Source organism: Heterodontus francisci, chromosome 17, assembly GCF_036365525.1.
Source record: "Heterodontus francisci isolate sHetFra1 chromosome 17, sHetFra1.hap1, whole genome shotgun sequence".
Classification (NCBI taxonomy): Eukaryota; Metazoa; Chordata; class Chondrichthyes; order Heterodontiformes; family Heterodontidae; genus Heterodontus; species Heterodontus francisci.
The window spans coordinates 86,410,096-86,426,493 of NC_090387.1; the positions used below are offsets into that span (position 1 = coordinate 86,410,096).

At 42.6% G+C, this 16,398-nt stretch overlaps 1 protein-coding gene across 1 annotated transcript in view; it reads left to right on the forward strand.

Moving 5' to 3' along the window:
• hydin (HYDIN axonemal central pair apparatus protein) overlaps nt 1-16,398 on the forward strand; it is a 1,234,740-nt gene that overhangs the window by 413,406 nt on the left and 804,936 nt on the right. The window contains exon 13 of the mRNA XM_068049816.1: nt 11,445-11,668. Within this exon, the coding sequence (XP_067905917.1) occupies nt 11,445-11,668 (224 nt within the window). The remainder of the gene's footprint in view (nt 1-11,444; nt 11,669-16,398) is intronic.

A 16,398-nucleotide genomic window follows, 5' to 3' on the forward strand; every position in this document is an offset into this window, starting at 1 on the left:
CAAAGGTCCCAGCACTGATCCCTGCGGAACACCACTAGTCTCAGCCCTCCATTCAGAAAAGCACCCTTCCACTGCTACCCTCTGTCTTCTGTGACCAAGCCAGTTCTGTATCCATCTTGCCAGCTCACCTCTGATCCCGTGTGACTTCACCTTTTGTGCCAGTCTGCCATGAGGGACCTTGTCAAAGGCTTTACTGAAGTCCATATGGACAACATCCACTGCCCTTCCTTCATCGATCATCTTCGTCACTTCCTCAAAAAACTCAATCAAGTTAGTGAGACACGACCTCCCCTTCACAAAACCATGCTGCCTCTCGCTAATAAGTTCATTTGTTTCCAAATGGGAGTAAATCCTGTCCCGAAGAATCCTCTCTAATAATTTCCCTACCACTGACGTAAGGCTTACCAGCCTGTACTTTCCTGGATTATTCATGCTACCCTTCTTAAACAAAGGAACAACATTGGCTATTCTCCAGTCCTCTGGAACCTCCCCTGTAGCCAATGAGGATACAAAGATTTCTGTCAAGGCCCCAGCAATTTCTTCCCTTGCCTCCCTCAGTATTCTGGGGTAGATCCCATCAGACCCTGGGGACTTATCTGCCTTAATGCTTTGCAAGACACCCAACACCTTTTTGATAACGACATGACCCAGACTATCTACACTCTCTTCCCTAGACTCATCATCCACCAAGTCCTTCTCTTTGGTGAATACTGATGCAAAGTACTCATTTAGTACCTCGCCCATTTCCTCTGGCTCCACACATAGATTCCCTCCTCTGTCCTTGAGTGGGCCAACCCTTTCCCTGGTTACCCTCTTGCTTTTTATATACATATAAAAAGCCTTGAGATTCTCCTTAATACCAGGGGAAACATCCTTTCAACATTCACCCTGTCAAGAACCCTCAGGATCTTATATGTTTCAATCAAGTCACTTTTTACTGTCCTAAACTCCAGCGGATACAAACCTAGCCTGTCCAACCTTTCCTCATAAGACAACCAACCCATTCCAGGTATTCGTTTAGTAAACCGTCTCTGAACTGCTTCCAACATACCTACATCCTTCAAGGATGTTTGAAAGCTAACAACTGCTGCCATAGATGCTTTCTGGCTGCTGTCCAAAGGCAACAGGCATAAGGCCTCTTGCACTGATCTTTGGCCAATGTTCAGAAGCATAATATTATGATGCACCTAAATCCAGACTTAATTTAAGGCTCCTTGTAAGCTGTAAGGCTGTAAGCTACTGTAGACTTCCAGGGCAGCCTCTGTCCCGTTTCTTCAGAAAATCGTGCCCTCATATGGACTATTGTCCTGAATCCTGACTTTCAACACGACTGGTTGAGATGGAAGAGTTCTGCGTTTGACATGTTGGAGTGGTGGCAATGATTTTAATCATCACCAACAACTGGAAGATAAATTCAGAGTCCTGTTTGATAAGACAAATAAAACTAACTTTGAAATGGGATGTGTCAGTTCTAAATAATAAGTCGACCCATTATGATTATAGATCTTGAGCATGCTAAGAGAGATATGGTGCTGCTATTTGTTGGTAGTTCATGCGTGTGTCTGGTTTGGGAAGTGGAGAACTATTCAAGGGACAATCTGTGCCCTGAAAGTTTTACTGGAATTTGTTGCCCAGTATTTTCCCAATCGGCTGTGTGTGTGCTGAAGAGATTTAAGCAGTTCACAGTTGTTGTTTTCATGAAGTGTTACATACATATGAAAATACTAGACATGATGAGACTTGCTGGTCCATCGAGCCTGGCCCATACAGTTGTGGTGCCTGATGTATTTTTGCCAAGAAGCTCTTTGTCCCTTTGGTACTATGTAGTTTCTTCAAAGACTAAAAACTAGATTGTAATTTCAAGGCCAATTGGGAAAAGAAAATCTGATAATTCCCTCTCGGTGAATGAAACTAGTTCAGGAGATAACATTGACAGTGAATTACATGATTGAGTACTTGTATTATGTGATCTTTGCTCCAGCCGGGACCTGATTCAGCTTTTTCTTGAAGGTGTACATTGGCTTAGCAGCCATCACACAAGCTGGTAACTTGTTACATAGGTCTGCTATTCTTTGGGGAAAAGAACTGCCCAACGCCTAACTATTGCTTCTCTTGAAAATCATGGATGATCATGCAGCTCGGATTGAGTTTCCTGGCCCCGAATTTTCATTGATTTGCTCCTGAAATGTATCGTTGTTGGGCACATTTAGGAACTACTTGTTTGCTATTTCTCTTAAAGCTATAACTGCACCACGTCCAGTTCACCCATCACAACTGTGCTTGCTGACTTTTATTGGCTCCTGGTCTGGCAACACCTTAATTTTGAAAATTCTCACCATCGTTTTCAAATCCCTCCATTTCCTTCCTATCTTTGTAACCTCCTCCAGTCCTCCAATCCTCTGAGATCTCTGCGCACCTCCAATTCTGGCATCTTGCACATTCCTGATTTTCATCACTGCACTATTGGCAGCCATGCTTTCAGCTGCCCAGTCCCTGAACTCTGGAATTCTCTCCCTAAATTGCTCAACCTCTCTATCTCTCTCTCATCCTTAAGGCGTTCCTTAAAATCTACCTCTTTGACCAAGCTTTTGTTCACTTGTCCTATTATTTTCTTATGTGGCTTGATGTTAAATTTTGCTAACACTCCTTTGAAATGCCTTGAATGTCTTACTATTTTAAAAGCAAGTTGTTGTTGCAGTGGGAGTTACTGTGAGCTATTTTTGGTTTTCTTTTAATTGTATTTAGTTTGTTGAGGGTTTTTTTGGCCAATTTGCCCAGTAATTTTGCATCTTGTATTCTTTATTTTTCACCTATTGTTGAATAAAGTCCTACTCTCAGTCCAAATGCCCTAAAGTAGTAGAATGGGTACTTCTCAGGGAATTTCTCTCAGCCTCATGGAATTAACAATGAGAAGGGGTTGCGGAAGAATGATCAGAGGGAAATCAACTTGCAAGTGAGTCTTACCTTTACCTAAGAATAAGGCTCCACAAAATCTACTTTTAGTCTTCCCATTGGTTTCTCTCTCCCTCCCGAGTCTTGAGAAGGCTGACAAATACTTAAAACGAGCAGAGACCCACAAATCTTTTGCAGTGCCGTGCAATAAGTATCCTTATTGCAACAGTACTTTTTAAAATTCCCATTCCATGCCAATCCATCCTTCCCATGCCATACCATCCCATCCCCCATCCCACTCCTTCTTCCTATGCCATCCCCATCCCTGATTCCATCCCTCCCATGGTGTCCCCTCCCATCCTTGCCATCTTCTCCCACCCTCCCATGATGACCTCACCACCTCCCATGCCATTAGCCCCATACCATTCCCCCTCCATGCCATCCTCCCCACCTTCTCATGCCATTGCCCCCTCCCATGCCACCCCTCCCCAATCCCTCCAGCCAGGGTAACCTTGTTGTTGGGCTCCCTTTACCTTCCACTGTTCTTTTGCTCCACCAACTTCCATTGCCAACACCAACCATTAGCAGCTGCATGTGGATCCCAATCTCCAGTCTTCCGCTTGCCCTATGTGCCTCCGCGTCCGCTGGCTCCCCACAACAAATCAACCAACCAACCAATCAGAATAGTGTGGACAGACAAAAACTGTGTATTATCATAGATTCATTTTGATGTTTATAAAACAAGAAGGCTAAAACAACATTTGTGTTCACATGTAGCCATTTATTTTTAACTGCATACATCTGTTTAAATTTTAGTTGCCGGATACATTTTCTATTCTGCTATTCAACTGGCTCCCTGCATCAAGGCAAAGCTGAACAGGCAGCTTTGAATAATTCCCTCAAATTAACTGATCATGGGAAATGGTCTGCAGTGAGCGAGCTTTGTACCAGCAGCTAGAGAAAAGAAAACCTAGATTGGTTTCACTTGGTCTTCAACTCATTAATACTTTGGTCTAAAATCGCATTACAGATGCATAATCTGCCATATTGGAATTTGGTACTGTATTTGTTATTTTAGTCATTGTGTAGCTGATACAGGCTGAGATTTGTAATATACTAAATAGTAAAACTTTATTTTATGTGCCATTGTTATACAATATATTCAGAATATTTTATTTTTAACCAGTCTCCTGGTGCATTGCACATGGGGTGTTAAGACCATGTGAAGTCTTCAGGTAAAGCAGGGTTAGAGGGTGAGGGAAGGTTGGACCAGGGTATGTAAGTATAATTCAGTGTCATGAAGACCCCAACTGCCAAGAATGAGGCATATTAATTTCATCATATGAAACATTAATTTTAAACTGTTGTTGGACTGAAAAGATGACTTGTTTAGAGAGATCACAGCAGTGTCTGGAAAAATTTGCATTTTAAGAGACAGTTGCCTAGAGAAGACAATGGAACTGCTCCTTGATCCAATTAACCCAAATGGATTTTGATCATCAGACATCGAATGTGTAAAAAAGCCCGCATTCCATTCCCCCCACTGAGGGTGTCTGCGAAGATAGAGAATCCATAAAAATGCAGGAGAGTTTGTTAAAAATCGAAGCTGTTCACATGACTAACCTGCTGGCCCAGGTTTGGTTTTGAATTGTGTTCACAGAACAGTTTGAAGACAGAAACTGCAATTTGAAGACAAAAGAGAAGGAAAGTCTCTCCCTGGTGTGCTCTCTCTCATGAATTTCAAGATCCACTGAAGCCACTTAAACCTCGAGAGAAGACTCCTACATCGAAACAAGTTTGAAAGCATGCACTTGGCCCCAACGAAACGGCAAGATTTAACTGCAATCAAAGACGCTACATAGAACTCTAAAGGCAGTAAATAAACTCCAACTATTGCTTCAAACTTTTCCCCTTTATTCTTTCTCCTTTCTGTCTCTGTCTACTTGTGTGTTTATCATGTATGCATGCTAGTATGGACGCGTCGCGTATTTTTAGTAGTTTTAACCGAATTAGAGTTTAAAGGTTAATAAACTTACACCTTTCTTGTTTAAATCAAAGAAAGCCTGTCTGGTTGATTTCTTTTCCATTGCAGTTGGAGAGCAGTGGACAAGGATTCACTGAGGAGGAAGCTGAAAACATAGTGTTTTAAAAATCTAACACTGTTACAGTCAAATCCGGAAAAGGCTGAGAGGGAACTCCGAGACCCTTTCTCACCTGGTCATAACATTCAGCCATCATTTGGAAGTCATGCATTGAGGAGCACCTTTGCAACATAGATAAACTAACTGTTATAATGGCAAATTCATCATTCTCTTGCTGCATAGTCTTACACCCTTATACCTTGTGGGTTTTGGAAAAAACTCTTAGAAGATGAAATTCTCTCTCATCATAATTGAAGTAGAAAAGTTGACATTTAAATGTGTCCAGGAAGTGTGCCCACATGTGCTTATCACAGGGGCACAAAGGAGAGGAGATGGCAAGACTCTTTGCACCTGGCTTCTCTGTGTTACGACCTGGTGAGAAAGGGATCTAGGGTTCCCTCTCAGCCTTCACCTGGTCTTACCGTAACAGGGTTTAATTTTAAACACTTCTTTTAGCTTCCCCCTTAGTGAATCCTTGTCTTCAGGGGACTGCAGAGCTTCCATTGGTGTGAGGCGGGAGTTCCACTCACTTGGGGGCGGAACTCCCGCCTCATTGAGCTGCCAGCTATACTACTAAACTTTGTCAACTGCAAACTTAGATATATGTCTCTCTATTGTCTTCTCGATGTCATTAGTAAATATAGGGAATGCCACTAATCACTTCCTTCAATTCAAGTACATATTCATTATCTTTGCTCTCTGTCTTCTACAGCCTAACCAACCACCTAGCCAGCACAATAATTTTTATTCAATTCCATGAGATTTAATTTTAACTAAGAGTATCTCATGTGAAACAGTATTGGATGCCTTCTGGAAGTCCATATGAATTGCATTCATAGACATTCCTCTGTCCAAAGACACTTAAGACACTTCGTCAGAAAAATCAATTCAGTTGCAAGACATAACCTATTCTTTACAAATCTATGTTGATTTTCTCTAATCAGCTCAAATTTCTTTAAGTCCTCAGGCACTCAGCCCTTAGTTACAGATTCAAATGACCAGAGAGAAAAATTATAGGGGCATTGAAAGAAAACAGTGTATTTTTCATTTTCTTTCAAGCCTTTTGTTTTTGCATTCCAAATGGGGGAAAAAGGCTGTTTGAATAACAGTCAAGACTCATCCATTTTCTTTAGGCATGGAATATCTGATTAGAAACAGCACTGGAAGCAGAATCTTTAAGAGATTTTAAAAACAAAGTGGATATGTCTTTGAAAAAGAAAGTTTAAAGCAGTGGGGCAAGAGCAGGCAGAATGGGACTGATTGGATAACTCTTTGAGAACCGCCAAAGTAACAATAGGCCGAATAGCCTACCACTGTGCTTTTAAAATCTGTGATTCCTAATTGGCATTGGAAGATGGTACGGTGGGTGGGTGGGCGGGCGTGTCGGGTGCCCAATGGTTTGGAGTGTGCATTCTGTTGAAAATTCACATGGTGTTCAAGTTTCTGGAGTGGTAAACCTTTTGACTCATATGAGAGCGGTACCACTGAGCCGTGGCTGATACTTACATCAGTAAAAGACAGGTAGAGCAGGCAGGTGACCTGCTCCTAGTTTTTATTCAAAGTCACTTTTGGTTCAAACTGATATTTTGGTGATTCTACCAAGTTATTTTGCTGCAATTCACTGAGCCTGAGAGACTCATATATCTGAGTGAATCTTGAATAATCAGATTTTTTTTTTATTGGTTCAGCCAGCATTTATTGCCCATCCCTAATTGCCCTGAGTGGCCATTTCAGAGGGCATTTTAAGAGTCAACCACATTACTGTGGGTCTGGAGTCACATGTAGGCCAGACCAGGTAAGGACGGCAGATTTCTTTCCCTAAAGGACATTAGTGAACCAGATGGGTTTTTACAACAATCGACAATGGTTTCATGGTCACACTAGACTAGCTTTTTAATTCCAGATTTATGAATTGAATTCAAATTTCACCATCTGCCGTGATGGGATTCGAACCCACGTCCCGAGAGTATTAGCCTGGGCCTCTGGGCTACCAGTCGAGTGACATTGCCACTACGCCACCGCCTTCCCGCTTAACTGAATTATTATGTAAAGTGATTTGTAGTTAAAAAAAAATAGACACTGCGGATATGGAGTTTCACTGGAAAAGTATAGAATGCAACTCTAAATGGGTTATGTTGGTGTGAACGAAGAATCTAGCCTTTTGGAACACCCTGCATGGCTCTGGTGAACTCACCTCAGAAATTAAATCATTGCCCTTATACAGGAGCAACAGCGATGATTCCAAGTATCAACAGTTTATGTTAAGTTTTAACTGCATGCTTTATAGAGTCATAGAGTCGTACAACATAGAAACAGGCCCTTCGGCCCACCCCGTCCATGCCGACCATAATGTCTATCTATACTAATCCCACCTGCCTGCATTAATTCCTTATCCCTCGATGCCTTGCTCATTCAAGTACCTGTCCAGATGCCTCTTAAATGTCGCTACTGTTCCTGCCTCCACCCACCTCCTCAGGCAGCTCATTCCAGATACCCACCATTCTTTGTGTGAAACATTTACCCCTTTGATTCCCTTTAAACCTCCTCTCTCTCACCTTAAATCTATGCCCCCTAGTTTTAGTCACCCCTACCATGGGAAACAGACTCTGGCTATCTACCCTATCTATGCCTCTCATAATTTTATATACCTCTATCATGTCCCCTCTCAGCCTCCTTCGCTCCAGGGAAAACAGACCCAGCCTACCCAAACTCTCTTTATAACTCAAGCCCTCCAAACCAGGCAACATTCTTATGAATCTTTTCTGCGCCCTCTCTAGCTTAATCACATCTTTCCTGTAGTGCGGCGATCAGAACTGCACACAGTACTCCAAATGCGGCCTAACCAACGTTATGTACAACTGTAACATGACGTCCCAACTCTTGCACTCAATGCCTCAGCCGATGAAGGCAAGCATGCCATATGCCTTCTTCACCACCCTGTCTATCTGTGTTGCCACTTTCAGGGAACTATGTACTTGCACCCCAAGGTCTCTCTGCTCAACAACACTCCCCAGGGCCCTGCCATTCACTGTATATATCCTGTCCTGGTTTAACTTCCCAAAATGCATCACTTCACACTTGTTTGCATTAAATTTCATTTGCCACTCCCTTGCCCACTTTCCCAGTTGATCTATATCCTGTTGTAACATTAGACAACCTTCTTCACTGTCCACTATACCACCAATTTTGGTGTCATCTGCAAACTTACTAATCATGCCCCTTACATTCACATCCAAGTCATTAATATATCTGACAAACAACAGAGGGCCCAGCACCAATCCCTGCGGCACATCACTGGTCACCGGTCTCCAATCTGAAAAACAACCCTCCACTACCGCCCTCTGCCTCCGATCACCAAGCCAATTTTGTATCCAATTTGCTAGCTGACCCTGGATGCTATGTGTTTGGACCTTCTGGACCAGCCTACCATGCAGGACCTTGTCAAAGGCCTTGTTAAAGTCCATGTAGACAACGTCCATCACCCTGCCCTCGTCAATCCTCTTGGTCACCTCCTCGAAAAACTCAATCAAATTCGTGAGACATGATTTCCCACGCACATAGCCATGCTGACAATCCCTAATCAGACCATGCCTTTCCAGATGCATATAAATCCTGTCTCTCGGAATCTCTTCCAATAACTTTCCCACCACCGATGTAAGGTTCACCGGCCTGTAGTTCCCTGGCTTATCCCTTTGTATGATTGTCGTAGATTAGATTATAAAGCTGTTGCAGGTACATATGTTGATGACTTAACACTGGTTTATAAACTTGGGCAGCACTGTGGTTTGGGTCAATGATTACCCCTGACAGCATTGTCAGCCTTCTCCCCATGGTGCAGCAGATGTCTCCCAAAATCTCTCACTGTAAGCAGATGCTAAGCAAGCCTGTGAGAGGGGCAGCAGTGAGAGAGTCCAGATGCTGCATTAAGGTTGGATTATGACTCTGCAGTCCCCTGAAGACAAGTTCCATATTTCCAATGGGACATTTTGCACTGTTTGAGGTAGCTTTTGGCTGAAGACAATGGTGATAGAAATTGGGAGAGATATAAAAAAGGCTGCCGATTCTCTCTTGCCTGTTTTACACTGCTGCACAGAATCAAAATGACCCAATTTTCTGACTAAAAGGAAGAAAAATAGGTTTTGTGCTTTTAAGTTTTTAAGAAAATGTATTAGGAAATCTAGTTGGACTGAAGACTGACAAATCCCTGAACATGATGGCCTGCATCCTCGGGTCTTAAAAGAAGTGGTGATAGTGAATGCATTGGTTGTAATCTTCCAAAATTCTCTAGATTCTGGAAAGGTCCCAGCAGATTGGAAAATCACAAATGCAACTGCCCTATTCAAGAAAGGAGCAGACAGAAAGCAGGAAACTGTAGGCCAGTTAGCCCAACATCTATCATTGGAAAAAATGCTGCAATCCATTATTAAAAAAAAGTATAGCAGGACATTTAGAAAAGCATAATACAATCAAGTAGAGCAAACATAGTTTTATGAAAGAGAAATCATGTTTGAAGAATTTATTAGCGTGCTTTGAGGATGTAACATGCAGGATGGATAAAGGGGAACCAGTGGATGTGGTGTATTTGAATTTTCAAAAGGCATTCAATAAAGTGCCGCATAAAAGGTTTCTACACAAGATAAGAGTTCTTGGTGTTGGGGGTAATATATTAGCATGGATAGAGGATTGGTTAACTAACAGGAAACAGAGTTGGGATAAATGGGTCATTTTCAGGTTGGCAAACTTTAACTATTGAGGTGCCACAGGGGTCAGTGCTGGAACCTCAACTATTTACAATCTATATTAATGACTTGGATGAAGCAACTAAGTGTATTGTAGCCAAATTTACTGACAATATAAAGATAGGTGGGAAAGGGAGTTGTGAGGAGGACACAAAGAGTCTGCAAAGGGATATAGGTAGGTTAAGTGAGTGGACAGAACTTTGGCAGATGGAGTCTATTGTGGGAAAATGTAAGTTTGTCCACTTTGTTAGGAAGAATAGAAAAGCATAATATTATTTACATGGAGTGAGACTGCAGAATGCTATGTTATAGAGGAATCTGTGTATCCTTGTACATGAATTACTAACAGTTAGCATGCAGGTACAGCAAGTAATTAGGAAGGCAAATGGAATGTTGGCCTTTACTGCAAGGGGGATGGAATATAAAAGTAGGGAAGTCTGCTAGAACTGTACAGGGCATTGGCGAAACCATACCTAGAGTACCGTGTACTGTTTTGGTTTTCTTATTTAAGGAGGGATAAATTTACATTGGATACATCAACTGTTGCTGGAGGACCATCAACTTGATGAAAGACGCACTTTTGTCTGCCCGAAACCTGCTGGTCTTCCAGAGCAAAGAGTTGTCCACAACCGAGTTTTGCAGACTGGCACATTCCAAGGTCCAGGACGACATGCTGAGGGGTGCAGTAAAGCTTGGGGCAACTGCTGCAAAGATTCAATGGGGAAAGGCCACTGTATAAGATCCTCCCACCATAGTATACTGAGGGGCTGGAACCTGTGAAAAACCCCTCAGTCTGAATGCACCAAAATGTTTTTTACTTTGTAATGCCAATGTATATTGCATTTAAAATGGAATTGCAAGAATTGTGAGGCACTTCATGTTTTCTGTATCGAAGAAATCTGATCTTTATTGTACTTTCTGAAATGTGAAATTTGAACAGTTTTGAACTGTTTTGTAATGTATTTTTGCAAATTTTTATGGATAAAGTATATTTTTGGAAAAAAAGCAGTTTAGAGAAGGTTCACGAGGCTGATTCCTGAGAAGAAGGGGATGCCTTCTCAGGAAAGGTTGAGCAGTTTGGGCATATACGCATTGGAGTATAGAAGAATGAGAAGTGTTCTTATTGAAATATATAAAATTTTGAGGGGGCTTGACAGCGTAGATGCTGAGAGGATGATTCCGCTTGTGGGGGAATCGAGAACTAGGGAGCACAATTTCAGAAACAAAAACAAGAAATGCTGGATTCACTCAGCAGGTCTGGCAGCATCTGTGGAAAGAGAAGCAGAGTTAACATTTCGGGTCAGTGACCCTTCTTCGGAACAATTCAGCACAATTTCAGAATAAGGGATCTCCCATTTAAGACTGATATGAGAAGGAATTTCCTTTCTCAGAACATCATTAATCTTTGGAATTCTCTACCCCAGGGAGCAGTGTAGGCTGGATCATTGCATATATTCAGGGCTGATTTATACAAATGTTTGATCGACAGGGGAGTCAAGAGTTATGGGGGGCTGGTGGAAAAGTGGACTTGAGGCCTCAATCAGATCAGCCATGATCTTATTGAATGGCAAAGTGGGCTCAAAGAGCAGAATGACCTACTCTGGCTATTTCTTTTGTTCTTACCTTCTTAAAACAGAACAGCAGCTTCTTTACATTGCATTTATTTTCTCAGATTCTGATGGCCAACAAGGGTGACATTCCTGCTGTATATAGCCAGATTCCTCCTCGCACCTCAGTGGGCTCCTGTTTCTGCTTTAAACCAAGTGAAGGGTGCTTGATGCCAGGTGAATACCAAATGATGGAGGTGATGTTCAAAGCCACCTTTCTCGGGCAATTCATGGCAAATTTATTCATTTCTGTGCAAGGATCTCCTGAACCACTCCAAGTGACTTTCAAGTAAGTAGCTTCTTCTTAGTCCAAGTTCACTTTGGGTAATTTGTTGGTATTTTAGTAACAGTCTTGGGGTAAAAGGTACTACATGGTTAAAAGTCAAACATGGGCAAGGAAACCTCCTGCTAATTACAAGAAATGCTGGAAATACTCAGCAAGTCTGGCAGCATCTGTGGAGAGAGAAGTAGAGTTAACACTTGAGGTCAGTGACCTTTCATCAGAACTTTCATCAGTTCTGATGAAAGATCACTGACCTGAAACGTTAACTCTGCTTCTCTCTCCACAGGTGCTGCCAGACCTGCTGATTATTTCCAGCATTTCTTGTTTTTATTTCAGATTTCCAGCATCTGCAGTATTTTTCTTTTATTATACTCCTGCTGATTACCACCTACTGCCCTCCCTTAGCTGATGAATCAATACTGCTCCATGTTGAACACCATTTGGAAGAAGTACTGAGGATCACAATGGCACAGAATGTACTCTGGGTTGTAGACTTCTATGTCAATCACCAAGAGTGGCTCGGTAGCACTGGTACTGACGAACTTGGTCAAGTACTGAAGAACACAATTGCCACACTGAGCCTGCGGCAGGTGGTGAGAGAACCAACACTAGGGAAAAACATATTTGACTTTGTTCTGACCCATCTACTTGCCTCAGATGTATCTTTACCTGACAGTATTGGTAGGAGTGACCACTGCACCATCCTTGTGGAGATGAAATCCTGTTTTCACGCTGAGTTGTGTGTTAGAATCATAGAAATTTACAGCACAGAAGGAGGCAATTCCATCCATTGTTTTTGCACTGGCTGACAAGTGTTTGTGGCCCCACCACTGTGTTAAATGGGATAGATTCAGAAGAGATCTCGCAGCTCAAAACTGGGTATCCATGAGGCACTGCAGCCCATCAGTAGTGGCAGAATTGTATTTCACCACAATCTGTAATTACCCCTTACTCTACCATTGCCATCAAGCCAGGGGATCAACCCTAGTTCAATGAGGAGTGTAGAAGAGCATGCCAGGAGCATCAGCAGGCATACCTAAAAATGAATTGCCAGCTGAAGCTACAACACAGAACTAAACAGCAGAAGCAGCATGTTTTTTCAAATTCATTCATCAGATGTGGGCATCACAGGCAAAGCTAGCATTTATTGCCCATCCCTATTTGCCCCTGAGAAGATGGTGGTGAGCTCCCTTCTTGAACTGCTGCGACCATATGTTGCAGGTACACCCACAATGCTGTTAAGTCGTGTGTTTGAGAAATTTAACACAGTGACGATGAAAGGACAGCAATATATTTCCAAGTCAGAATGGTGCGTGACTTGGAGCAGAGCGTGCAAGCAGTGGTGTTCTCATGTGTCTGCTGCCCTTGTTGTTCTAGAGGTTAGAGTTGCAGGCTTGGAAAGTTCTGTTGAAGGAGTGTTGGCAAGTTGCTGCAGTACTTCTTGTAGATGGTACACACCACTGCCTCTGTACGCCAGTGATGGTACTCCATCCATCTTTTTAGCCTGGCGCTGGGTGCCTCCCCTCCAGCACAAAATCCAGCCCATAGTCTTTCTCCGGACTCTTGTTTCCTAACTTGGATGGCCTTTGAGGTTTGTAGTATCTGGTGCTTTCTGAATTTCGGATTCAACATCTGGTTCATCCAAATGTGTGACTGATTGATGCCTTTGACGACTAGGAATATGATTCCTCCTGTTTCTTACCACGGTTCTTTGTCCGATAAGATCATTATACTTGCTTCAGTGTCCAGTTTAAAATTCATGATATGTCCATTGACAAAGATATCTGCAGACCATGGGATCGGAAATGAACATCCAGGGGTATTCAGTATTTAGGAAGGACAGACAAAAAGCAAAAGGCGGTAGAGTTGCATTGCTGGTTAAAGAAGAAATTATCGCAATAGTGAGGAAAGATATTAGCTCTGTTGATGTGGAATCTGTGGGTAGAGCTGAGAAACACTACGGGGCAAAAAACTTTAGTGGGCGTTGTCTATAGACCCCCAAACTGTAGTGGTGATGGTGGGAATGGCATTAAACAGGAAATTAGAGACGCATGCGATAAAGGAACATCTGTAATTATGGGTGACTTTAATCTGCATCTCGATTGGACAAATCAAATTAGTCACCAAACCGTAGAGGAGGAATTCTTGGAGTGTATGCGGGATGGTTTTCAACAACAATACGTTGAGGAACCAACTAGAGAACAGACCAACCTAGACTGAGTATTGTGTAATGAGAGAGAAATAATTGACAGTCTAGTGGTGTGAGACCCCCAGGGGATGAGCGACCATAATATGATAGAATTCTTCATCAAGATGGAGAGTGATGTAGTTGATTCTGAGGCTAGGGTAAAGGAAACTACGAAGGTATTAGGCGTGAGTTGGCTATGATGGATTGGGAAACGTTACTTAAAGGGATGACGATGGACAGGCAATGGCAAATATTTAAAGAGCGCATGGATGAACTACAACAATTGTTTATCCCTGTCTGGCACAGAAGTAAAATGGGGAAGGTAGCCAAACCATGGCTTACAAGGGAAATTAGAGACCTCATTAGATCCAAGGAAGAGGCATATAAATCTGCCAGATAAAACAACAGACCTGAGGATTGGGAGCAGTTTAGAATTCAGCAAAGGAGAATCAAGGGATTGATTAAGAAGGGGAAAATAGAGTACGAGAGCAAGCTTGCAGGGAACATAAAAACTGACTGTAAAAGTTTCTATTGGTGAAGAGAAAAAGATTGGTGAAGACAAATGTAGGTCCCTTATAGTCAGAAACAGGGGAATTTATTATGGGGAACAAAGAAATGGCTGACCAACTAAATGCATGCTTTGGTTTTATCTTCACAAAGGAGGACACAAATATCATACAGAAATGTTGGGCAACACAGGGCTTAGCGAGAGAGAGGAACTGAAGGAAATCAGTATAAATAGAGAAATGGTGTTGGGGAAATTGATGGGATTGATAAATCCCCAGGGCCTGATGGTATACATCCCAGAGTACTTAAGGAAGTGGCCCTAGAAATAATGGATGCATTTGTGGTCATCTTCCAAGATTCTACAGACTCTGGAACAGTTCCTACAGATTGGAGGGTAGCCAATGTAACCCCACGATTTAAAAAGGGAGGTAGAGAGAAAGCAGGGAATTATAGACCAGTCAGCCTGACGTCACTAGTGGGGAAAATTCTAACGTCCATTATCAAAGATTTTATAGCAGAGCACTTAGAGAACATTGGTAGAATCGGGCAGAGTCTGCATGGATTTACGAAAAGGAAGTCATTCTTGACAAATCTACTAGAATTCTTTGAGGACGTAACTAGTAGAGTTGATGAGGGGGAGCCAGTGGATTTGGTTTATTTGGACTTTCAGAAAGCTTTTGACCAAGTCCCACATAAGAGATTAGCATGTAAAATTAAAGCGCATGGGATTGGGGGTAGTGTATTACGATGGATAGAGAATTGGTTGGCAGACAGGAAACAAAGAGTAGGGATAAATGGGTCTTTTTCCAAATGGCAGGCAGTGACTAGTGGGGTATCGCAGGGATCGGTGCTCGGACCCCAGCTATTCACAATATATATTAATGATTTAGATGAGGAACTAAATATAATATCTCCAAATTTGCAGATGACACAAAACTGGGTGGAAGGGTGAGTTGTGAGGAGGATGCAGAGAGGCTTCAGGATGATTTGGACAATTTGAGTGAGTGGGCTAATGCATGGCAGATGCAGTGTGGATAAATGTGAGGTTATCCACTTTGGTAGCAAAAACAGGAAGGCAGATTATTATCTGAACGGCTATAAACTGAGAGAGGGGAATTATGCAGCGAGTCCTGGGTGTTCTCGTACACCAGTCGCTGAAGGTAAGCATGCAGGTGCAACAGGCGGTAAAAAAGGCAAATGGTATGTTGGCCTTCATAGCGAGAGGATTAGCGTATAGGAGCAGGGATGTCTTGCTGCAATTATACAGGGCCTTGGTGAGGCCACACCTGGAATATTGTGTGCAGTTTTGGTCTCCTTATCTGAGGAAGGATGTCCTTGCTATAGAAGGAGTGCAGCGAAGGTTTACCAGACTGATTCCTGGGATGGCGGGACTGACGTATGAGGAGAGATTGAGTCGGTTAGGATTATAGTTACTGGAGTTCAGAAGAGTGAGGGGGGATCTCATAGAAACTTATAAATTTCTAACAGGACTTGACAGGGTAGATGCAGGAAGGATGTTCCCGATGGTGGGGGAGTCCAGAACCAGGGGTCATAGTCTAAGGATATCGGGCGAACCTTTCAGGACTGAGATGAGGAGAAATCTCTTCACCCAGACAGTGGTGAGCCTGTGGAATTTGCTACCACAGAAAGCAGTTGAGGCCAAAACATTGTATATTTTCAAGAAGGAGTTAGATATAGCTCTTGGGAAAGAAATCAAAGGGTATGGGGCGAAAGCGGGAACAGGTTACTGAATTGGATATAAAAACAAGAAATGCTGGAACCACTCAGCATGTCTGGCAGCATCTGTGAAAAGAGAAGCAGAGTTTCGGGTCAGTGACCCTTCTTCGAAACTGACAAATATTAGAAAAATCACAGGTTATAAGCAAGTGAGGTGGGGGTGGGGCAAGAGATAACAAAGGAGGTCTAGATTGGACCAGGCCACATAGCTGACCAAAAGGTCACGGAGCAAAGGCAAACAGTATGTTAATGGTGTGTTGAAAGACAAAGCATTAGTACAGATTAGGTGTTAATACACTGAATA